This window comes from Pseudorasbora parva, chromosome 1, assembly GCF_024679245.1.
Source record: "Pseudorasbora parva isolate DD20220531a chromosome 1, ASM2467924v1, whole genome shotgun sequence".
NCBI lineage: Eukaryota > Metazoa > Chordata > Actinopteri > Cypriniformes > Gobionidae > Pseudorasbora > Pseudorasbora parva.
This window is the reverse complement of record NC_090172.1, coordinates 31,996,108-32,021,700: the sequence shown is the minus strand read 5'-3', so window position 1 is coordinate 32,021,700 and position 25,593 is coordinate 31,996,108. Positions and strand designations below refer to the sequence as shown.

The 25,593-nt window shown below is 39.3% G+C and overlaps 1 protein-coding gene across 2 annotated transcripts in view; it reads right to left on the bottom strand.

The window, feature by feature from the left end:
• Window positions 1–2,430: 2,430 nt before the first annotated feature.
• Window positions 2,431–25,593, bottom strand: part of cdh11 (cadherin 11, type 2, OB-cadherin (osteoblast)) — a 59,229-nt gene continuing 36,066 nt past the window's right edge. For both annotated transcript variants that reach the window (XM_067437969.1, XM_067437979.1), the window contains exons 2-12: window positions 19,327–19,804; window positions 18,291–18,585; window positions 17,547–17,666; window positions 16,394–16,561; window positions 14,673–14,860; window positions 12,239–12,492; window positions 11,844–11,980; window positions 11,127–11,248; window positions 10,113–10,230; window positions 5,946–6,197; window positions 2,431–4,536 (exon numbers count right to left, since the gene is read on the bottom strand). In XM_067437969.1, coding sequence (XP_067294070.1) covers window positions 4,040–4,536; window positions 5,946–6,197; window positions 10,113–10,230; window positions 11,127–11,248; window positions 11,844–11,980; window positions 12,239–12,492; window positions 14,673–14,860; window positions 16,394–16,561; window positions 17,547–17,666; window positions 18,291–18,585; window positions 19,327–19,578 — 2,403 coding nt within the window. In that variant the 5' untranslated portion in view covers window positions 19,579–19,804 and the 3' untranslated portion in view covers window positions 2,431–4,039. The remainder of the gene's footprint in view (window positions 4,537–5,945; window positions 6,198–10,112; window positions 10,231–11,126; window positions 11,249–11,843; window positions 11,981–12,238; window positions 12,493–14,672; window positions 14,861–16,393; window positions 16,562–17,546; window positions 17,667–18,290; window positions 18,586–19,326; window positions 19,805–25,593) is intronic.

The window sequence follows — 25,593 nt, the reverse complement described above, 5'->3', positions numbered from 1 at the left end:
GTTGATTTGTTCTCCAGATGGGTAGAGGCTTTCCAGTTGAAGAACTGCACTTCAGATGCAACTGCCTTGATGCATCTGCACATGCTCAAACTAACCGTTGACTTAACTGTTTGGATGTGTGTGTTCGTTTTAGTCTTCTCTATCTGTGCAGGTCCTCTTGCCGAGGAGCAAGCTGAATCCTGCCGAGGAGGACAGGAGGATGCTGACACTAACGAACAATCTGAGAAGCAAGCTGACAAAGAAACATGTTGTACCCCTAATGTGAGTGGAAGGTGTGAGAGCCTCGGAATGGGGACTGGTCTTTTTAGTGGCCAGCATGTCCGTGATGAGGTGAAGAGACAAGTGTGACCCGTCAGGGAAGCATGAGTCACCACTCAACCTTCCATAGAGACCTCACTTGTAGACCAGACGTGGTGGTATTGGACCCCACATTGGTCTTAAAACGGGGGATTGAAGGGGGGAGTGGGCCGACACCCTTGCCTCTTCATCATATGCATCTTCATCATATGCATCTTATCCTTTTGAATGATTTTTAATAACCTCATGAATTAAATAATCAGTTATTATCCTTTCAAAATAATGAATTATTTTGACAATCAATTTTATGTGATCATTAATACATTTAACTATTATTTAATATGATTTTGACTCTATGTCTGCTGTATGGTGTCTAATTTGCTTTCCAGAGACGGTCTGACAAAGACAGTCTGACCCCTAGCTATGTGCCCTGACATAGATAGCCTGACCTCTATCTCTGGGTCCTGACCAACAGGGCCTTGGAGAGAAAGTTAGAACTTCCAAGAGGTGAATCCTGCCTGTTGTTAGTAACCCCAGGACAGGAAGGGGTGGGAGGATTTAAGTCTCCCCATTTTGATTTCTTCCCATTTATATAGTGTGATTTTTCCCATTGATAGAAGTACATTTTTGTCTTTATATTTCTTTATATTTCTTTATAGAATGAGTAGATGACATTAGCTATACTTTTCTTTCTGGAGATGTGTTTGTCATGTGGTGTTGATATCTTGTTCTGTTGATAAGCTCACTGCTGCGCTAACCTTGGAGGAGAGATGTGCCCTAGAGTCTTGTGTGTGTGTGTGTTACATGTTCTGTGCAGGTCTATGGAATGGATTGGACCGCTTTTCTCACACCCTAGACCTCTTGGCGTCTTTCTAGGACTCCCCTGAAGTCAACACTACCCCAATCTTGGGATTGTCTGATGTATACATCCTGATTAACAACAACAACATCTCCTATCTATTCTCATGTGACACATTGTTTAGACTTTATGCCAATCAGTAATATTCCACGTGTTTGTAATGATGTAAATCATGCCCTTGAAATTGGTATAACTGGTGAGGTAATTTTGTGTAGAGTAGAGTCTGGCCTGACACCGCCCTGAGAGACTCTGAAGCTGACTCTACTGATGAAACTGCAAACTATTCTTCAGTAAAATTCTCTCCGATGATTGAACATCCTGACTCCTGGTCTTCATTTCGCATATCTGGTCTATGGGTCAAAACTGTAACCCCTAACAGCAATAACACAGCACATTTCGCATTTTTTCAGAAACAGTAAACCACATTCCAAAACAATCAGCTGTGTTGGTGGAAATCCGGCGATTCGCGATTGACATATATCCGTAGAGCACTGGTTTGAAATCACTAATCAGCTATCAAGTGGATGCCACCCACTGCTAGTGCACCTCCGTAATCTAGTTCTTTGACAGAACATGTCTAGCAACATGACATGAAAAATGCAGAGCTGCTGTCATAAGCAACCTTTTTTTTCCTACTCAGAATCGCATATAGCCATATCCTTTCTGACTATAACACAGGTGGAATAAACCTGTATTTTAAAGGGCATGTGTTTCAGCTGCTTTTAAGAGGACACCTTGCATGAGGGACAACTAAGGGTTATGGTTCCACGGTCTAGGGTTTGTCATCAGAGGCTTTTTTCTGTGCTTCACTTCATACACAGCTAAGGCATGTGTAGTCTTCCTGCATGGGTGAGAAGAGCCTGTACCTGTGCTCTTCTGTTTATTTTCTGCTCCTTCAGGGAAATTGGTGTCCAATCTCATTCAGGTGGACTGAAGTTCGGTTTTATGAAATGCTATTTTTCTTTTCAATCTGTTTTTTTTTTTTTTTTTTTTTTTTTTTTTTTTTACAAAGTGCACATTGACCTTTCATTGTGCGGCTACCCTGGGAGAGGAAAGAATGTGAGACTCTCTAGTGGAAGACAATGGAGAGACCTACCACTGGAAAGCACCGGTGAAAAGCTCTGCACGTCTCTGCAAGTGTGAATGCAGTTCACGCGATGCATAACTCCAAGGCTCTGTATTCGCATTCAACCTTTGTTTCCATCATGGCAACCGCTACAGCGGTTAGCGGCAATGGATTTTGTTCACACAAATGTATTACCGCCATCAATATATATATTTTTTATAAAAAGAGCATTTATTTAAAAGTTTTTGCTTCTTAGATTGAAGCACATAATAAAGCAACAGTACAATGTTCATAAAATATAAGTGTGATGCTGTAATATTTTCCTTACATGTTGAAATACTGATATTTGTATGTATACTAAAATAAGAACTTTTAAAATTGTACAAATAGTTACCATAAAATCGACATAGAAATTAGCCATTTCTCACTGCGACAGGACAGACTGCTATTTTCTCACTGAGGAGAATAACATAAGCCATTAAAGAAAATGAGAAATGAAGAAATCTGAAAAAAAAGAAAAAAAAATATCATCATAATAGAAAAAAAGAGAGAAAGCTTTACATAAACTGATCGGTGTAAGATTGATCCTCAAGAGACATATTTTGCACATTGTACTGTACATACGTTATAAGGACTTTAGCTTGCTTTAGGATATAGCTTTCAAGTTACAAAAAAATGCACTGCGTTGCAAGAGTGTCCATTAGTTAAGGCGATTTTTGAGCTCACAGGTCTTTCTTTGTGATTGTTCATAGATGGAACTGGGCTGAAGGTTTTATTTTATTCTAGATGACAGAAAAACACAGTCTATTTTTGCTTAATCCATCTGCTTCCTTATATATATTTTTTTATTAAAACAAAAAATAAAACAAAAAAAGAGGACCTGTTTGGCCAGTATCTCCAAAGACAATATGGAGGCGCTACAGAAGTTACAGAAGTCTAAGGGTACGTTTGCACGACAGCGATTTACTAAAAAACGGAAAAGCTTTTCCTTTGCGTTTTTCGCATACAGACCACAACGTTGTCAAAATGGTCCCCGTTTATACAGATCCATGAAAACTATTAAAAAAACGATGTACTACTTATGCCAGGCCAGTTGGCGAGGTCACTTTGTAAGGAAAAACTATGCGCCTATAGACTGAACACGTAATGATTTTCACAAATCCGCATAAGGGTATAATACAAAAAAACTTGCACTTTGAAACCCGTCGAAGTTTGCATTTTCAGACCCCCAGAATGACCTAAATAAACTGCTAAACGCATAAAAAGAGATCTGTTTTTAGTTGAAAATGGTGTCGTGTAAACGGGCCCTTCATTTGCTGACGTTCGCTCCGGATTACTTAATAAGGCAACTGTTTATGTTTTTTTTTATTTCTTCGTGAGCTCGTTCACAGTATCAACAAATCCATGTCTCTCTGTGATACACATCCATAACCTCAAACCTGTAGGAACCTACAAACATCAAAAGTGAAACGCAATGTTCTTCAGTTCTTAAGCAACATTGTCACATATTTCTCCATTTCATACACACCACAGAGACACGCCCACCACAGATGTGTCTGTGTGTCTCTTTTTATCTTTTTTTTTGTATTGTTTTTGTAAAATTTTAATTTCCACCCTTCTGGCTCCCGCATAGCACATTGTGATCGTACCTATGACGCTCCCAGCATCTAGTATACTGTGCGTATACTTACAAACAAGCTAAAGTTTACTATAAAGTGACAAACTCATGGAATACTTATAGTAAACTTCACAAAACACACAGTTAGTGGAGGAGGGCCAGGTGGAGGGAGATGAAAAAGGACGTATTTGAGCGAACGTTAAGAGTTGTCATCAGCGGAGTCTTTGGTGCCGTAAAGATCGGCAAGTTTCTTGAAGCGTGGCCCCCAGCTTTGGAGGTAATCGTAGTCCAGGTCTGAATCTGTGGTCACCGACTCTAAGGAACTGAGAGAGCCGGCGATAGAGCCTCTGCCTTCATAACCGTAGATCTGAATGGAGTCATATGGGGGCGCTGTGGGGTCATTGTCCGCGTCAGAAATCCGTGTTTTGATGAAATCATCCACATCCACGCTGTTGCCGATGGGCCTCAGGCCGGGGCGCATGGGATACTGCAGCTCGGGCTTGATGTCCTTACGGGGCAGGAAGCCGTTGGCACCATCTGGGTTCTGTAGGGTTGCGATGTCAAACGCCTCTGTGTCCTCTTCTCCACCTCCCTCATCATCATAGGTGATGATGTTCTCCCGAATGTCTTCCTCCTCAAATACGATCAAAGGCTCCTTCTTCTGGCGCCGCAGGGCCACAAACAGCACCACGATTGCTGTAGACATGCAGACAAATGTCAAGCCAGTGCTAACAGCATCTCTCGCTATTGATGCGTCTGTATATAAGTAATCACATCAGAAACTCTTTTCTTAAATGTAGTTGATGGAAATTTTTTCATTACAAAGATAAAGTGCTCCGTTGCATGCAATGTTTTAATGCTGCTTTGGTAAGTCCACATAACTTGAGACAGCTCATTTATTTTGGGAAATGATGAAGGGCAATTTTACAGTTCTTCAATATGGTTTGACAGGCTTTACATGTTAGAATACATTTTGAAACCCTCTTAAGACCCCCCTTACTAGTGTTTTCTGTATGCAAAGTTAGTAACTGTACACTGTAAAAAATTATTTAGAAAAAAACGTTACCTGGTTGCCTTAAAATTTTGAGTTCATTGAAATTAAAATTTTGAGTTAATACAATGAACATTTTCTGAGATTTGACAACCTTTATTAAAATATTATTAAAATATTTTGTAAGCATATTGGGTAATTGTGTGTGTTTTATTTCTGATGCGAAGTGAAACTTACCAAATAGTGCTATTTTCATGATTTATCATGATTTATTTTTATGTGGTTCAGATACAATAATATTTTGAGTTTCTATTTATTAAACAAATTTCCTTCATTGTATCAACTAAACTTTTTAATTTCAATAAACTCAAAATTTTAAGGCAACCAGGTTACTTACTTTTTTAAGTTAAACCAACAAAAATCAACAATTTTTTTTTTACAGTGTATGTGCATTTCCCAAAATAGACACAACATGACTGTGCATGTATATGGAAACATAAAAGCTACATAAAATATAATGGATTACACTTTATTTAAGGGGCCTTAATCATTAATATAAGTACTGAGTAATAAACTACATTATAACTACATTATAAAGTGAATATTCACTTTTTCCAATGCATTCAATTGTATGCATTGTTATTAATATTATTTTAATTTTTGGTTTGAATAAAGGTCAAGTATTGTAAGAAAAAGCGTGCTTACGTGCAACTTTTTGGTTGTCCAACAGGTAACTGCATGAGTTTGCCTACTTACGATGTAGCACTAAAATTACTCCAAAGCTTTCGTCTCTGGCCATTTCAAATATTAATCATTTTGCAATTGATCTCTCTACAAGGCTCCCTACTTAGGCTCACAGTGTTTTTAGGAGAACAAAGCTCTGATTATATTTTAGAGACAAGCAAAGTAAATAAACTATGTACTCTCTATGAACAATCTGTTCTATAAATACTTTAAGCTTCTGTAGTTGTACGTGTGTATGTGCGTTTTTGCGGTGAAATGCAAATATTGACATGCTTCTGGGCCCTATAAGATGTTTAAACCAACCAAGCTAGACCCCTATTATTTCCACATGGTTGCTTGCATATTCTTATACAAATATAATTAGGCTCACCTAGTAGAATAACAATACAGGCCAAGATGGCAATCAGAGCTCCGGTGCTCAGCCCAGCTGACAGGATGAAAGGTTCCACATTGCAGGAGAGGATGGTGCCTTTGCTGTCGCAGCTGCACACACGGATTATAAGAGTATTGGTGCTGCTCATCGGGGGTACGCCATTGTCATTGATCTCAATGGGAAGGTGGTACACATCCTGGGTCATTCGGCTGAAGCCCTTCCGGATCACAAAGATGCTAGCAGTGCTGTCTGTGAAAGCAACAGAGGAACATTGATGGAACGTTTAGTTCAGCGGATGAGGAGGTTACAAGATTTCAGTAAATTCACAACAGAGTTATAAATGCGCTGAACAGAATTACAAAGTTTTCTCCTCCCTGGAGTTTAGGTGCCATGAAAACTACGCACAGCCACCGGTGAGAGTCAATGAGGTGTGAATCATCCAATATTAAATTCATGTTTAATATTGTGAACATTTATCAGCTTTTGGAAGTGTAATCAAAGTTAGAGCGGAGGGAGCGGTATTGGTTTTATTTGCAACTGGGAGGGATGGATCAGTGCCAGCACATTTCCCTGACTCAGTGCAAGGTCACGCTGAAGGCGTAGATGGAGTGAGTTCATTTAGGGGCCTGGGGTTTAGTCATTTTCACTCCCCCTGGCACAGCTTTCTTCAACCTTCAGTGGCTCTGTCAGGGAAGGCCGCTAATGATATGGCTACAACGCTCATATAGCACGACGCCGCGGACAGGCTCGATCAATCTAATGCTATCCATTATAATTCTATATCATATTCTGTCAGTGAGATTACCATGGGATGTCTGAAGTACCAATTTGCCACATATGAACCAGAGACAGCTCCTCTGGGTCCTTGTATTTTGTGTTTTTGGTCCAGCTTTATTGTCACCCGTTCTCACTCCCAAGGCATCAAAATCTGAGGCATGGTCAAGTGCCTTCCGTGTCACAATGAAGACGCTAAAGGTGCCTCTAACTGGCACTATATCGACGCGAAAGTTACTCAGTTGATTTCAGATGTTTTCCCAATACTAATATAAATTAATTAAGCAAACATGATTTTATGAATATTTATAGGCTACTTTTAAATTTTGTAGCAACTAACCCACCTCTTAGAATAAACCTACCTACTTCTCAACAATATAAAGCACGTAAAAGGGATATAAAAGTACAGTCATGGGTATTTATTGCACAAACTGCCCAAAAACAGTGTACAAATATTAACTCATGTTCCAATGCATTCTAAGTCTTCTGAAGTATCTTCATGTGAAGAACAGAGTTAATCTTACACAATTGGTCATGAGACACGCGAGAGCCAATTACTTTTTACAATCAATGCTGACATAATGACACAATGGGTCATGAGACATACGAGAGCCAATGCGATTTCACTATGAAATCTTATGTACCGCTTCTTCGGGTGACAATTTTTGAAATTCGAATATGTGCAACTGTGCATGATCTTTTGCGGATGAAGACGCTGATGGCTGTTGGGGATTTTCTTCACACAAATCAATCGTTTGTCCTCGGAAAACCTGGAATATTTGTACCATATGCCTACAGTCGTATCTTCCTGCTGTATCCTGTGTTTTCTATCACACACAAATGCATATGCTTAGGGATGGGATGGGGTTTGGTTGGATTACATATTAAAACATGTCAAAATAGCGTAAATAAAATCAATTTAAAAACAATTATGCTGGAGGAATAAATTGAGAATTACACTCCAACATGTCATAATGGTAAAATCATAACCCAATATAACTTCATCATGCTGATAACGTTCCCATGCCCAACCCGTCTGTGTATGACACCAAAGGTTTCTCATTGAAATGAATAGAGCACACTGCACGTCGAAAAATGACGCATAAGGGCACCTTTATCGTCTTCATTGTGACATGGAAGGCACTTGACCATGCTTCAGATTTTGACGCCTTGAGAGTGAGAACGGGTTGTTTATTGGATAATTTTGTGCATTTAGAAATCTCAAGGAAGCATGAATGTGTTTGATACACTGGCCACTTACACTGGATGTATGACACAAATATTGAGCCTCAATCCGTGTATCATTCATTCAGTCGTATTTTGATTTAATATTGAAAGTAGAAAATGAGAACAGCTTGTTTTAGTTTTTCTGGAAGAAAAAAAAATGAAATAAATAAATAAATAAATAACTTTTAGCTAAAAATAACTAATAGCTGTTTTCTCATTTTTCTGCTTTAAATATTAAATAAAAACAGGGTATATTTTTATCCATAATTATAATATTGTAATAGAAAATAGACCTGCAAATAAAGTTCATACACCTCAAACTATATTAGTCTCTCAAAAATATAATTTATTTAAAACATTTTTTTTTATTTTTTTTATGCTGGATGTTGATTAATTCCTAAATTAAAATACAGTTGGCAGTTTCACAACCTTGCCGCCTGCAAAGGACACATTTACAACCAGATCTGATTATTATAATTTTTTTTATAAAATACATTTTATATTTTTTATTACACTTTTCCCTCTTTTATTACAACTAAACACAGATAATATTCCATACTCTTAATATTTAGAGTTCATGCACATATATAATCAGCAGGCCTTCATTACGTCCGTCTGATAAGAGGAGCTGTGTCAGAGCCTCTGTGCAGAGTGGAGCATAATGGAGCTTCAGATAAATGGGTGGGCAAAGCTGGTGAAAACTATCCATTTAAAAGGCTCTGGATCCTGATAAAGCCAGTCATTCTGAGTAGCCTAATCTGTCTCCCTAATATTGTTGGCTTTTGAAATGGCCTGCTAAAAAGTGCTCATCTCCTTTCTCATTAAAGCAGACCAATGTGAAAGACAGCCATTTCTCTTGCATGCCCTCATCTTCTCTGTTCACATGGGTTCATGCTGTTCATTTAAAGAAAGAACACAGAAAAAAAAAAAAACTAAACATATCTGTGCTTGTAAACATTTACACTTGAAATACAATTAACACGTTTTACTCAGTCAGGAGCAATTATGTGAAGTTACTGGCATCAGCAACTGACACCTTTATTGTATTTCATGATATTTCCGATCTATTGGTGGTCAAAGAGAAATATAGCTCAATCAGAAATTAGCCAGTGGAACAGAGAGGTTCAATCATGACGTCAATTTGTAGGTCAACCTGCAAGGCTATTTCCACATGGGGTCTCTATGGAGTGTTTAGAATAGAAAAGGTTTCGACTTTTGAGTAAAATAAAGTCTGTGGTTAAACATGATTAAATAAATTACATGGAGATAAAGTAGTCTGATTCATAAAGCACATAAATACATGTATTTGTAGTCCTTATTTAACAGTGAAAAAATAGCAGCTTCCACCATTTGAGGTATGAAACCCATTTAACCCTTGACTCAAAAATGCAAATTCTCTGACAGATTTTTCGCCTACAATCTCAACAGCTCTAGAGGTGGGAAACACTTTAGTTTGTTAGCACATGGACTACAATTCATTATCATATAGCAGTCATACCAATCATTTTGAAATCACACCAAAGGTCCTTGTAAGCAAAGAAAACACGATTTACAGTTTCTCTGAAACATACATAATTCAGCTTGTAATCTACCTAGAGCCACAACATAATGAGTTCATATAAAAGCAGCAAATTCCCCTCAAACTGAGCACCACCTGATCACGAAGGCGCTCCTCTGTGAGGAGGCTCGTCAGTGAGCTTAAACTTGAGGCTTCTCATTTCCCAGCAAGCGAGTCTTACATTACAGTAGGTATTACATCTACATGTTTGGCAAAGACTATTAGACTAAATGATGGTGATGATGGTTTTCTTGGTGCACCAAGCATGCCTGAGAAACAGATAGAAACGCAGCTGCCTACCAGCTGGGTCTCACCCACGTTTCCAATCCACAGATGGAGAAGCTCAAACGAGAGTGACGCCTCCATAATTAATAAGAGAGGAAGTTGACTTGAGATTGCCCACCTCATCATGACCTAATTATCAACACGGGGTTGGTTGGGCGACACTACACACACTCACTCCTACATGGATAAACTCATTTGATTTGGAAAGAGACTATTTTGTGTTTCAATTGGCGTATTTCCTGAGGCAGTCTACTTGGCTTAAAAGAAGCAGTTCTCTGGTGGAAATTATTCTATTATGGGGTGTTTTGTGTGTCACTCACCTCTGTTGTCCTTGATGGAGAAACTGTGGTTGTTAGCGACCTCAGGGGCCAGGCTGAAGTGGAAGTGCTGGCGGTGGGCCATTTCATCCTTATCTGTAGCACTAACCGTCTCAATGAGCTGTGGAGCAGAGAGTTCAAATCAGGTCATGTTGAATTGGTTAAAATCACCAGGGCATGCCTTTAAATAAATGTATGCCTCTTTTATCTCTCTTTAATTCACTCTCTCTTTCTCTCTCTTTTTCTCTGTCACTCACTCAAACTTTCAACTGCCCGACAAAGGGAAAGTGAACACGGCATTGATTAAATTTGACATCGCTATAATCTTTTTTTGTGTGTGTGTTAATTTAAACTTCTGATGGAAGTTGTGACCTCTTTTAGGAATTAGCTTAAAACTCATTAACAGTTTCCTGTACCTATTTAAAGATTTTCAGGTATAGTACATTACATTAAGCAACATTATATAAGCCAAAACTTACAGTCTAGTCTAAAATATTATCTGGTAAAACTACAGAAGATTTGGGATCCGGAAAGGTTTTTAAATTCCAAACTGAAAACTGAAAACTGAATTAATTTGATCAAAAATACAGTAAAAAAAAACAACAAAAAAACAAAACAAACAAACAGTAATATTGTGAAATATTGTTGAAATTTAACAGACCTGTTTTCTATTTTTTAAATAATTTAACAATTATTTTCAGCAGACATTACTACAGTCTTCACTGTCACATGATCATCAGAAACCATTCTAATATGGTGATTTGGTTGCTAAATAAAACTATTAAGAGTAAAAAATAAAAATAAAAACTTACTGACCCCCTCTGAATTGTACTGTATATGTTAACATTGATATAATATTTAACTAAATAACTAACAATTCTATATTATTAAAACAAATTCCTAATGCCTTAACTAATATAAATGAGCCTTACTGTAAAGTGTTACTGATGATTAAATTAGTAGTTAATCATTTAATTAGCCCTACACATATTTAATTGGTTCTAACAGTTTACTTGCCTTTCCGGGGCTGACATTCTCACAGACAAGCACTTCGTTTTGAGCGGCAAATTCTGGAGCATTGTCATTCACGTCTTTGACTTTGATATTGACTCGTACTTTTGCATCTTGGTGATGGCCGCCTGGAACATCAACAGAACAAAACAAAAAGACAAATGATTTAAAATATATCAATATATCAATATTCCGTGTGCTGTATAATTTTAAGTTATACAAGAGAGTGTGCTTCACTTATAGCTCCTATCTGAAATGATCAGGTTTAGTAAATGTCTTGATATCATGCTTTCTGACACAAGCATCTCCAATGTAACAACAGGATATATTCTATATAGTTGTCTAGATTTTCTATCTCTAGACATGTTTTTGATGGTTGAAATCAAAGACAGTGGAATGAAAGGGAAAATGTATCAGGCAGAAACCTTGAATTCAACCAGAAACAAACACTAACTGCACCTCAAGGAAATCACATACACACAAAAATAAATATATAACATTTATGGCCAATTACACTCAGCTCACTGAGCTGAGGGTATCATTTGAAGTTTGAAGAGGTAATCTGTGGCTGTCTCTTCTGAAATCATGCAGGAGGCCTGGCGACACTACAACCACATAAGAGCAGGGTGGAGGGAGAGCTGGAGTGCTTGGTTAGGGAAAAAATGAGAAACATGCAAGGCTACTCTGTTATTTAAAAGCCCGGAAAAGAGATGAGTGACCTACCAATCTCTGTAGCACTGACAGAGATATTGTGCCAAGCCTGTGCTTCCCGATCTAAGGGCCTTGTGGTCTTAATAATGCCGTCCTCGGGATTAATGGTGAAAAACTCTTCCAAGTCTGTGTAGCGTGGGATCATATATCTGGGATGAAAGAGAAAAAAATAAAATGTGAAAAAACTTTGTTTTGGGGGGTTTTCTCGCTCTCTGATATTATTTTCCTTCTCAGTATCTCTTTAAATTGTGTCTAATAAATCAAGATTCCATGTAGAGTACAAATCCTTACTTTCAGTCACCAAATACAAAGAACTGATCATACTTCTGTAGCTACTGACCAAAAATAGAAAGAAAGAAAAAAGACAAAAAAGTAATATGATTCTCTTTACAGCAAGCAGGTGCTACCTGATGGGGTTGTTCATGATGTCCGTGTCTTTGGCATGTACGCGGCCGACCTGAGTCCCTGCTGGGGCGTTCTCCTCCACCTCAAAGTTGTAGCCGGGAGCCATGAATGTCGGGGGCTCATCTGCATCTTCTACTGATATTTTCACAATGGTAGTATCTTTGTATGGACCCCAGGCGATGAAACGGGGGTCCACATGAGGGTTGGACGCTTCTACTTTCAGTGTGTACGATCGCTTTGTCTCAAAGTCCACAGGCTGAAAACAAGGTCAGGACACAATTTGGTTATTCAATTTGATGGAGGTTGTCAATATAATATAATATAATGTAATATATATATATATATATATATATATATATATATATATATATATATATATATATATATATATATATAATTTCAGGGATCGTATGTACATGTTTAAAGATGACAATGGCTTTTGTGTTAATTGATTTTGGACTACATGGAGAACAAAAGGTGAATTACTAGACACAAAAGGCTGAGCAAATAAACAGTCATTAATAGATTACCAATAAATCAACATAAATTAATTAGAAAACAAAGAAACGCTGGACTATATCGAACCAGATAAAAAAGGGGGCAAACTTTAAAAGAAACAGACTAGAGGGCACTGTTGTTATACATTTGGGAAGGAGGCTGAATCTACAAAGAAGCTCATATGAGAAAGCATAAAAAAATATCAAGGCTCTTGCAAACGTATTTCAGTTACAGATTGCACTTTTTCAAAATTGTCCACTGGCAGAATTCTCATGCCACTTACGTGTTAGCAAATGAAGCAACATTTAACAAACAACTGTTCTCAAATGCAGACAGTCATTTGGTCTGGTCGTATCCTCCTGCATCGCCAGTTTTCACACGTCTGCCTGTGTTCTGATTAGCCTGTCTCACCCGTCACACCTCTCGGCCACAAATTACCAAGTGAGAATTACGTATAAAGGGTACATATCAACTCAAACACACACTCACACGTTCACATGCCTAGCTGTTTGTTGATTGGTTAAAAGTTGTTTTTCTTGCTTCATCATTCTCTTCTCTCCCCTTTTTTCTTTCTTTTCTTTGGATCTCTTTAATGGAGCTGCCAAAGCTGGAAACAAGTATGACCCAGTTCTTTCCTCCAACAGGTTGGAATCTATTCTCTGTTTATTCTGACAACAGCAGTCCCCCTTCTCTCTCTTTCCCCCTACTACAGTCCTTTATTTGGCACCTAATAACTCCCGACTGAACCTAATCAGAAGCAGATAATATTCACAATAATGCTACGTCTCCTCTTAATATTCAGCCTGCGTCGCCTGCCCGCAGTTGAAACAGAATACTTGATTAAAACCCTGGCAATTCCGTCAGTAATTTCGACTTTAATTTTCAACATGCTTTGAAGAGCAAAAGGTGATGATTTCCCAAGAGGTGTATCAGTGAGGCATTGTGTTATTGAGTGAAGCAGCATTGCATCAAGCTGATTGTTGTTGGCATGCAGTATTGTCTGTTCTCTCACACTTACGCCTGATTCATCCCCTCCTTATAGCCTTCTCTGCAATCTGAAAATGCACTGCTGTAGCAACGACATCGATGTAAAAAAAAAGTGAGGCTGACACAATACCCCAATTGTTCACCATACAAATCTCCTTTACACAAACAACATCCCCAATATGCTGATGCTTCACCGGATAACAGCAAGACCGCAATGCTTTTAGAATGCGTACGTTTTCCTTTCATCAATATGCCTCCCTTTCTAATGATCATTTTGTGGATGATCATTAGAGATATCAAGCTCTGGGGTGAAGGGTAAAAGATCGCCAGCAGGTGGCAGTGGTAAGGCTGCAGACGGGGTCTCTTTGGCTCTAAGGCTAAAGCTGGTTGTTGGTGAGCAGGCTCCTCGAGGCGATGTGAGAATTTGCTTCGTCCACAGGAGGTGGGGGTACGGACAGGCGGCAGCCTAACCCGAGTGGCTGTGTAATTGTCTGCATAATCCAGGGCCTCAGAGCAGGGAGGAATAACCCGGGCAGCAAGGCCCAGTTGAGTTCCCCTCTCATGGACAGAGAGAAGCAGCCATGAAAGTCAATGCTCATCTCAGATATAATAGGGAAGGGATGGGCAATGTCATTGCAATTACAGAGTGAAAATGGTGAAAAATCTCTCTAGCTTCCAAGTAGTCCGTAACATGAACAAACAACCTTGCATATATGAGCGCCCATGCAAATCGGAGCACAAATGGATAAGCAAATATGCTAAATGCAAATGATTCCACAAGAAGAGAACTTGATAAATTAAGGGATGGACAGAAATCCATTTTAATGTTATCTGAAAACCATACCCCTCCCTTTCTCACATGCACACTTGCTTTCATTCATAAGCGCAACTGTGTAACAAAAGGTCGCATTTACAGGTACTTATTTGGCATTGCACTATAAAACACTTCACCTTTTTTAGTTTGACAACTGCCTCCTGGGTCTCCGAGTCCTTGGTAATCTCGAAGAGGTTCATGCCATCTCCCTCCAAGATGCGGTAATCCACCAGTCCGTTCTCCGCTAGATCAGGATCTCTGGCCTTCAGTCGCCCCACCTCCTCCCCGGGAACCTTGTCCTCTGAGACCGCCATGGCGTAAACACCTGTACAGGAGGAGAATGAGTCCCGGGAGTTCTCAGGAAAGGAAGGCTAGAAGCTAATATGGTTTATAATATCACAGGCAAGAAAAATCATGATCACACTGCCCACCCGGGGAATGGAGAGACATTTCGCTGCATGATACCGGTGCTACCTTAAGCTAGCTGCCTGGCACCTGTGAGATCTTAGCTGGTGAGAACACAAGTGCATGTGTGAAATTTATATGTGTGTGCTCGAGTGAGCCTGCATGTGTATGTGGGTGGGTGTATGAAGACTATAACAGACACCTGCCTGAGGCTGGAGCTCACAGAAGGACCATATGGCTCCACTCCCTGTCTGCTGAGAGCCAAAGGCTTCAGCTACATTTACAAAAATAACTCCCACATGGGGAGGAAGTCCTCGTGAAGAAAGGCCAGGGCATGCGGAAAGGTCTGCTTTTTCAATCCCATCCTCGACAGACCAAAAAATACATTACGCATTTTCATCTACACGTTTTTCAGGAGCTAAGTTTGAAGCGAGTCATGTGTCAAAGTTTGTTTCGGATAGGGCAAACAACGTCGGGAATCAATATTGAGCCTAAAAGAGACAGCCGACTTCTCGAGCTGCATTTTCGGAGCGACCAGAACCATATTACATATCTGAAGCTCAGATTCTCACCTTCGCTCTGAGCCAAACTGCTGTCTACATTAAAAATATATTTTGTTCCTGAAATATTCCATTTTGCAGTTGGCTCAAAACTATCTGTGAGGTAGATTTAAGGATCTGCTGGCCTAAGCTACTCATTGTGGGCAATAACCTTGCAATGTACAGTTTATTTTGGTCCATGAATAACGGTTTCTACCACCACCAAAAACAGGGCTTATGTAGGGAATGGAGCGCTGGGACCATGCTGCATTCTGCTTAAGTCAGGGAAAAGCTTGAAGGCCCTTTGCTACTGAGCCCGAGGCTCAGGGCACAAAAAAGCGAGAGCTAGAAGGAGATTTATAGGAACAAAAAGACAGATAAAATCTATGTGCTTAGTGTGCAGTTTAATGTCACATTGGCAATGCATGAACGCAAGCTCACACAAGCCTTTTCCCACTCTCTTCGGTGTACGCAAACACGGTAAATATTTCATCCAGCCTTTCACGCTCGAGAGACTTGATGTCATCGTGCTCGTGCTGAACGTTTAAAGAACATTTGAATAATTAAGTTGTGATATTTTCATGTTAACATCTGTAGCTCATATTAGCAAATTCTGACTTGGTCCCTAAGGGCTTGTCAATGTTAATATGTGGTTTGAAGATTGAAGTGTGGAGAAGAAAGAGCTGTACACTGGCTAAAAGCAAACTCTTCTCTCTGGGTGCATGCATAGCAGAGGTCAGAGTAATGTTGTGTGTAGCCAGCCAAAGAGCAAGGCATGGCCACAGTGACTATAATAAAACCTGACAAGGATAGAGGGGGACAAAAATGATGGATGGAGGAGAGATAGTGATAGTGAAAGAGAGAAAGGCAGAGAAGGAGAGAACATTCACAGCTGGAAGAATACATTTTCTCACCCTGAGCGAACTTTGGAGGGTTGTCATTGACATCAGTCAGGGTGATTTTAACCTGAGTGGTTCCTGATAGACCACCCATGTGTCCACCCATGTCCTTGGCCTGGATGACGACATCGTATTCCTGTCTGGCCTCCCTGTCCATGTTGGGAAGAGCTGTTCGGATGATTCCTATAGACACACGTATACATATAGATTAAGATGGTGTACAATGTCCATTCACCATTCAGACCATTCACTTGTGCTCTTTGTTCACAGAGGTCAAAAATATCTCATCTCATTTATTCCATCTAAAAAGTTTTATTGTAGTTGCGGTAGTAATTATTGCTATTTTAAGTGAATACCATTGGTATCAGATGGCCCCTTAGAAATCAATGAATGAATTTAATATTCATTATAACCAATAGGCAATTTGAGCGGAATCATAGGTCTAAATGTATAAATTATTGCTATTTGATAATCCTTTCAAACCAAAAGTTCAATTCAGATGCATGATTGTATTATGTGATTTGATCTGACTATACAATGACTTAATCTCTCTAAATACATACATTTGCATTGAATAACTGATTTCACATCAGTTACATGCTAGCTTAATACACAGTCAGCTTTTATCCATAGGGTGACTGACCTTGGTCTTACACCTCAGTATAGTTCTGTAGAATAAAAATCACAAATTCAACTGAAACAGTTTCAGAAAGAAACATATGTGGCTATTTTGCTCATTCTTGAGGTTCATAAAGCATGTAACAAATACATTCCCCCATAGTACAAAGGGAATATGTGTGGAATAGTATGATGGCTTTGTTAGTACCACACAGATGAGCCGCACTGAACAGAATAATAATAAAAAAAACCTTCCAGCTTTGGGTTATTAGCAGATTCTGCTCCATCTCCTCTGACTTCTGTAGGCGTTTTCAATGCCACTATGATATTGTAGGAATAATGTGACCATGGGTTAATTTAGCTCAGAGAAAGCTAAGGTGCTCTTGCGAAGCGTGAAAGGACTACCCTCTTCATTCCCAATCCTCATACCGTTGTAATTGAATTGAAGCCAAACATGACTTGAAATTGCACATGATGCATTTTTTAATGCATGGCTGACTCCACAGAACTAACACTGAACCAGTGAAAATATCGTTATTGACGACTGTACCTGTCTGCGGCTCCACAGAAAAATAAGGCTGGCCCTGCAGGATGCTGTAGACCAGTCTGGCACTGTTGCCGTATGTGGGGTCGTCTGCGTCCGTAGCTGTGACCTTTATCACGGAAGTACCTGAAAACGGAAGAACATCACCAATCAGCTATAATAGGGATCCACGACTTTTGGATGTTGCCCAGATTTCACAGTCTTATATTTACTTCATTTTTTAAAGGCAGCAAAGGTATTTCAGAGTCTAAAACTAGGCGATAAAACCTATTGCCTTCGGTTTGTGCATGCAAAGTTTTGCCTCAGTCGACTAACTTCCATGAAATCCGATTCTGTTTACACACTAAAATTAATTTACCCAGCATGTTTACCAACTTGTCGAAAAGTATAAGGAATTGACCTGGACAAAACTATCCTTTTGAGGATCCCAGTAGTATTATGTGAGCTGTGAATAGGGGGTATCGGGGTAACAGATCGTTACCCTGTGACAGGGGAGCATTACTGATGATGCATTGCACAGTGAAAATGCAGTAAACACAAACACATGCACACAAACAAATGCAGGCACACACGCACACACAACCATACAAGTCAGCAGTCGCAAAACAACAGTTGCAACAAGACTACCGATTCACTTTCTGAGAGTCAGATTTCAGCTCTTTTGAATAATGCATGAGGAACAAGCTGTCAGGCATGGGCTGAGAAAGAGAAGAAGCTGACAAATATGCTTTTCCAGAGGCTTGCACTCACCAACATTGGACATCTCAGCCACTCGCGCATAGTAAGGGCCGTGTAGGAACTCTGGAGGATTGTCGTTGATGTCCTGCACCTTGACAATAAACTCTGAGGGGGGCTCTAGGGGTTTGTTGGTGTCTCGATCTACAGCCTGGGCAGTCAGTGTGTACTGGGCCTGTTCTTCTCTGTCCAGAGTCTTTGTGGCATGAATGTTGCCAGTTTTGTCATCAATGACAAAAATAGTGCCTGCCCCCTCCCCTGAAAGGATGTATTTAATGTTGCCATCTCCTGAATCTACATCTGAATGAAGCTGGAAGGAGAGAAAGAGAGGTATGTGTGAGAGGTTTTCAACAACAACTAGCAGGTCAAATAGGGACGCTGACTCGAAGTAAAAAGCTTTTTGGCTGGTTTTCAGCGACCTATGATAGCATCATATCTTACAGTTATATCTAGCCTGATGGTTGCTGCATTGACAGTAAATTCCATAGGGAAACATCCCTCCCCTAAGTGCAAGTCTACATTACTCTTGAGCGAATGTCATAGTTTCATATTAAAATGAGAACGACCCTTGTGTTCGTAATTTCTGAATGTTTATAAGTTGCACTCATACAGTATCATATAGAGCTGATGTGAACAAGGGATGTTGATTATGCTGGTTAAAATGAAATTAAACTCCTGACACAGAATATCCCCACTCAATAAGTCTAAACCTCCTGTTGGGTTCAGGTGGGAATTTAAAGGCCAACGTGCTGCAGGTTCGCCATGTAACTATCCAGCAGGCCCATAAATCGTCCATGTCCCCTATGCAAGAACCATAGGGGACTGCACCGTTATTAAAAAGGAAATCCAATTTATAACCTTTAATCAAGTGGGCCACTGATTGCTTTTGTGGAACAAATGGAGGATATTGCAAGGACTCTGTCTGTAATGAAAACCCCAATGACTTTCATTCACAGCATAACCTTAAGAGAAAAAAAAGAGAGGGAGGGAGATGGAGAACGAGGATCAGGACAACAAAAAATGGATGTAGAAGGTGGTTGTTTCTTCTTACCCGACCTACTAAGACAGGATCTGGGCCTGTGTACTCCTCAATTACAAAGAACTGGTTCCAGACCCATCCTCGTTTGGAGCGGTGAAGCACCTGGCCTTCTTTGCCTCTCTCCCTGTGTCTGTGCAAAGAGAGATGGCGGCGGTGGCCGCGCTCCCGTGGACCTGAGCCCCTGTGCGTCGCTGCTGCTGCAGCGCTCCATAGTGCAGCCCCCAAACACAAGAAGAACACCTGCAGTCTCAGTCCCTCCCACATCCTGCCCACACTGTCCACTTCCCCTGGGCCTTCCTGTTCACACCCCTCCTGTGGGTATCAGGGTCCAGAGAGAATCCTTGAAACAGTGTCCTCTGGATGGTCGGTCTCTAAGGGGGTTTAGGAGGAAAGGAGGAGACCTCACTGGATTTGACTTCCCACGCTGCGATGCATCACAAAGTCATACTGTGCCTATCTTTTCTTACTTCTTCTTTATCCCTCTATGATTCTGAAACAAAACAGAGAAAATACATAACTGATCACACAAGGGAGTATAAGTAGGTTCAAAGATCTAAACTGTCTAAATAAAATCTAATTTAAACCTGGGGATAAGCAGAACATTAAAGGTGTAATCATTTCTAGGTCACTAATCAAATAAGAACATGCGTGTCATTGATCATGTGAAATCCTTTATAAAGGTCAGATGTGATTGCTTCTATTGAAGCACAATATGCTCTTTGACTTGAATCATGCTGGAGATCTTGGGTTTTACAAACACACCTGGGGAGTTCATGAAGTTTCTCTCATTAAAGCAAAAACGGGGGCAGATACAAACCAATCTACAATTCATGTTAGTATTTCATTTCAACTTTTTAGTTCAAATTGTTATGCTTAAAATATAATTTGTAATAAAAACAATGCATTAAAAAAACACTTTTTTTACCCTCCGTATATAAAACGCGGCTACTTTTGTCAGACCACACTGGAATCAAGTTTAAATTGACTGTGTTGAAATGTATTAATTCATTTTGTAACAGTGTACCCTGAACTAATTAAGCATCAGTGGTTGTAAGCCCATTTGCGCCTATTCAATTAGACATTACGCAGGCCAGCGGTCTAACAGCAAACCACTGCATATAAATACTTTTATTTAGCAAAGACACATTAAATTGCTGACAAGTGACCGTAAAGACATTTTATAATGTTGCTAAAGATTTATATTTTAAATAAATGCTATATTTACTGTATATTCACCAAATAATATTGAAAAAAAAGTATCAGTTTCCACTGACATATAAAGCAGAACAACTGTTTTAAACATTGATAATAAGAAATATTTAGTGAGCATCAAATCATTGAGCTGTTGAAATTTTTCTTTGCTATAATAGGAAATAATACATTTTTAAAATTAAAACTTATAGAAGAAATATAAGAAAATAGTTATTTTAAATAGTAAATAATAAATTAGTACAAACAAATGCAGCCTAGTTTTAGAGCAAGAGATATTTTAGAAGCGTTAAACATCTATTAAAATAAAAGTTTTTGAATGCCTGCCTTTACATGCACATTAATCCATAGGGTTTTTTTATGGAGTTGGCCCACCCTTTGTAGCTGTAACAGCTTCAACTCTTCTGGCAAGGCTTTCCACAAGGTTTAGGAAATTTGTTTATGCGACTTTTTGACCATTCTTCTAGAAGCACATGTGTGAGGTCAGAAACTGATGTTGGATAAGAAGGATTAGCTCGCAGTCTCCACTCTAAATCATCACAAAGGTGTTCTGTCGGGTTTAGGTCAGGACTGTGCGTAGGCCTGTCAAGTTCCTTCACACCAAACTTGCTCATCTATGTCTTTATGCACCTTACTTTGTGCACTGATGTACAGTCATGTTGAAATAGGAAGGGGCCATCTCCAAACTGTTCCCACAAAACTGGGAGCATGAAATTGTTCAAAATATCTTGGTATGCTGAATCATTAAGAGCTAAGAGCCTAAGAGCTGGAACTAAGGGGCAAAGCTCAACCCCTAAAAAAAAAAGTAAAATTTTCCTGGCAACCGCCAAACCCAGACTCGTCCATTGGATTGACAGGCAGAGAAGCGTGATTCATTACTCTAGAGAACACATCTCCACTGCTCTTGAGTCTATGGTGGCATGCTTTATACCCCTGTATCTGACGGTTTGCATTGCAATTGATGATATAAGGCTTGGATGCGGCTGCTCTGTCATGGAAACTAATTCCATGAACATCTCTACCAACTGTTCTTGAGCTAATCTGAAGGCCACATGAAGTTTGGAGGTCTGTAGCTGTTGACTGTGCAGAAAGTTGGCAACATCTGCATACTGTGTGCCTCAGCATGTGCTGACCCCGCTCTGTGAGTTTACATGGTTTTGTTTGAAGTTGTTTCCAGTTGCTTCCACTCTGTTATAATAACACTAACAGTTGACCGTGGGATATTTAGTACAGAGGAAATTTCATGAATGGACTTATTGCACAGGTGGCAATCTATCACGGTGCCACGGTTGAATTCACTGAGCTCCTGGGAGCGACCCATTCTTTCAAAAATGTTTTTACAAGCAGTCTGCATGCCTAGGTGCTGGGTTTTATACACCAGTGGTCATGGTGATTGGACTGCTTGAATTTAATTAGTTGGAGGGGTGTCCCAATACTTTTGGCAATATAGTGTGTGTGTGTGTGTGTGTGTGTGTGTGTGTGTGTGTGTGTGTGTGTGTGTGTGTGTGTGTGTGTGTGTGTGTGTGTGTGTGTGTGTGTGTGTGTGTGTGTGTGTGTATGTGTGTGTGTACACTACATTGCCAAATTGGGAAACCCCTCCAAATAATTGAATTCAGGCAGTCCAATCACTCCGATGACCACTGGTGTATAAAATCACCTAGGCATGCATGCACACACACACACACACACACACACACACACACACACACACACACACACACACACACACACACACACACACACACACACACACACACACACACACACACACACACACACACACACACACACACACACACACACACACACACACACACACGTATAAACTCTTCAACTTAAATATTACTTAAATAGATATCATAGCATTCACACCACATGACCTGTTCTCCAACAGCTGTCAATAACACCCCTTTGCAGAACTTGATCCTGTGTAAACACTTGTCATGTTACACATCCCGTAATTAACCACTTGAGGTGTTGGGTGAAATCCCATAAAGTCCGTTCATCGCTCTCTGTCTGGGTGTAGGCGGACGTCGTATGGGAGTGAGGCCCGGCGGGTATTTTCTCATTCACTGAACCGCTAACAACCTTCAGCTCTGACAACAACAGCCACGGTGGCCCGCTGCACCCACACACACGCAAGCTGCGCCATCCTTACCGTAATCATAGTAAGTCAAATCCTCACTTCACACACAAACGGAGGAGGGGCTTATGAGAGTGTGAAATGCACCAGAGGGGCATACAAGTGAGACAGAAAACTAAACCTAACCAATTGCCAGTCTATAAAGAAAAGCCCATAAATATTCCCCAAATAAAGTGCATCCAGCAGAGAACTTGGGAATTGGGTGCCTTAACTCAGTCAGACCTCCGCACTGCCATGCCCTATAATGATTTCATTATATTGCTTCATGCTCTTCTCAGTCTTGCCTGTAAATTGGCAGCAGTCCTAGAAAGAAGACATTCTATCCCATCCTTTCATTATTGACTGGCCACCAAAATGTCAGGATGCTCTGTTAGTTGGAGTGGTTTTACAGGCTCTAAAATCTCCCTCTCTAGGACGTTTGGGGCAGTAATATGTCTGATGAAAAAAGGCTGTTATGCTCTCAAAGGCAACATTTATTTGATCTAAAATTTAGTAAAAACAAACATTGTGATATATTATTACAATTAAAAAAAATAATAATATTTGTTATATATTTTTATATTAGTATAATAATAATAATAATAATAATAATAATAATAATAATAATAATAATAATAATAATAATAATAATAATAATAATAATAATAATAATACATTAGTTTAAATTGTGAACAGGAAGTGAACAATTTAATGCAAACATGATTATTGACCATATTGTTTGCAATCACGTGTTGCACGTGTTGCAATCTGTTGCTGTGTTACAATACAAGATTGGAATATTACATAATTTCGAATTATTGGAATTAATTTAATACACTGAACTATTCACATTGTAGCTTTGGAAAGAAGCTCCTTAATGTTTTACAAGTTTGCATAATGTAACCCAGTTGGAAGCCATGCATTACCAGAAGTCATATTAATGGTAAGCAAGGCAAGACAAGACCTTGGCAAGGTAAGTAGTGTTCAATGTATTCTTATCAATGCAATTATAATCAATACAATATTTTTGTGGCACTAATTTCCCAAGTGGCATTGATTTCCCGGTTCCACTCCACTGTTTTCTTATTCATCAGGGGTGCATGCTCTTTGTCTCAAGCACCAAACCACTTGATGATTTATGAAAAAACATTGAGCAATGACAGTAAATGTTCTAACCCCAGAGTGAGTTATTCCTGTCCTTACTGAAACATTTGAATAACAAACCAAGTGTTGAGTCACTTAAAGATAGTTATTCACCAACCCTGCAATGTCTATACCATCTGTACAATTGATACTGTTATTTATCATGCACTGTTATCGGCCAGACTCTGCTGATGGGATTCAAGCTCTAGCTGTCTCTGATGGAGGAAATAAAATGCATATTGTATTTTAGGAGCAGTTTTAGTTTCACTCTGGAACAAAGATTAAGAAACTGCTAGCGTGTACTGTTACGCTCAATGGAGGGCAAGGGAAGAAAATGCCTCCGTGTTTTGTAACCACAAACGATCACTCAGCATCACAGCCTGTAATTACTAGTTTAGTGGGATATATTCAGTGGAATATGTTACACATGCCTTAAACTAAACATTGAATTCTGCACTATAAAATGCCACGATCTCAATCTTGATGCAGAGTTAAGGCCTGCGAGGAAATGAAGCAACTGCAAAATCTGAAAGGCACTGGAAGTGATCCTTTGCCCCGGCCAGTATAAAGATATAAAACAAATAAATGGATGAATGGATGGATGAGTACATTTCAAAAGCCCTGTCATGGCCTATTGCAAGAATTCAGAAGTCTGAGAAGAATCTAATTTCCTATCATATTTTCTCACAGCGGAAGGATCAAGAGAAGGAAACGGAGAGTGAAAGAGGAAGGGTTACGGAATGACACTTGAAATCAAACAGAACTGAAGCTATATTTCACTGGACGACTTAGACCTGAGAAAAAAGTTATTCTGTTCTTTGCACTGTGTTTTCAGTTAACAGCCACTTACCCTGTTGGTTTCTGAATTTTAGTAGCCATCACTAAACGAAAGCAGTAAATTACAGCAATTCAGCTGTGAGCACACTCTGCTACTCAGGATCTCCAACCACAAACGCAGTATCTAATGAAAAGTGGCTTGAGAGTAAACACTAATGTGAAAATGGTGTGGTCAGATCTACTAAATTTTTCACTCAATCTTTTTCACCCACTTTAACGCTCAGTAGCACTCATGTTGCAAGACTGTTCAGAAGCACACCTGGATAGAGGTGGAGAGTAGCAATAAAGATGATTCATCTTTGTGTATATTTAATGCTATTCTATGCTTGGATCCTCAGTATGTTCAATAGTTTTACACAAGTCTCTGACTTTGTATTTGTATCATTAATCATATGTTCACACACATACACATTAGATTAAACTTAAGTGAATTTTGTGCTGAACATCCAGAGATTTCCTTTTCTTGAGTTGTTTTTTTTGTTTTTTTTGTTTTTTTTTTACCATTGCCAAATTACATGATTGCCATTTGACTGTCAAAGTTAAATAAAGATGACCAAGATGCTGTGCAGCAATTTCATATCATGCTGATGGTTAGATGTATACTTTCTTGTTAAAGTATTTGTATCATAATGTGCTATTGTTTTTTTTACTGTTTCTATAAAACACTAATCTTGTGTGTTTATGTATTTGGCAATGCACTTAACCCTTTACAATTAAGCACAGTTAAATCTACATGACTCTATGCTATATCATTTTACAAGTTAATTATTTGTGGTTTCCGCAAGTAAAAACTATGAATTGCTGTTTAATTTACAGTGACTAATGGTAAACAAACATCTCTGAAATCCCTGCGTGACATCAAATATGCTAAATCTTTATCCTCATTAGTGCTGTACATTAGGGTATTCTGTGTTACATTTTCTATTACTTAGTAAACGTTTGTGTTATTTTAGTCTCATGTGTTACCA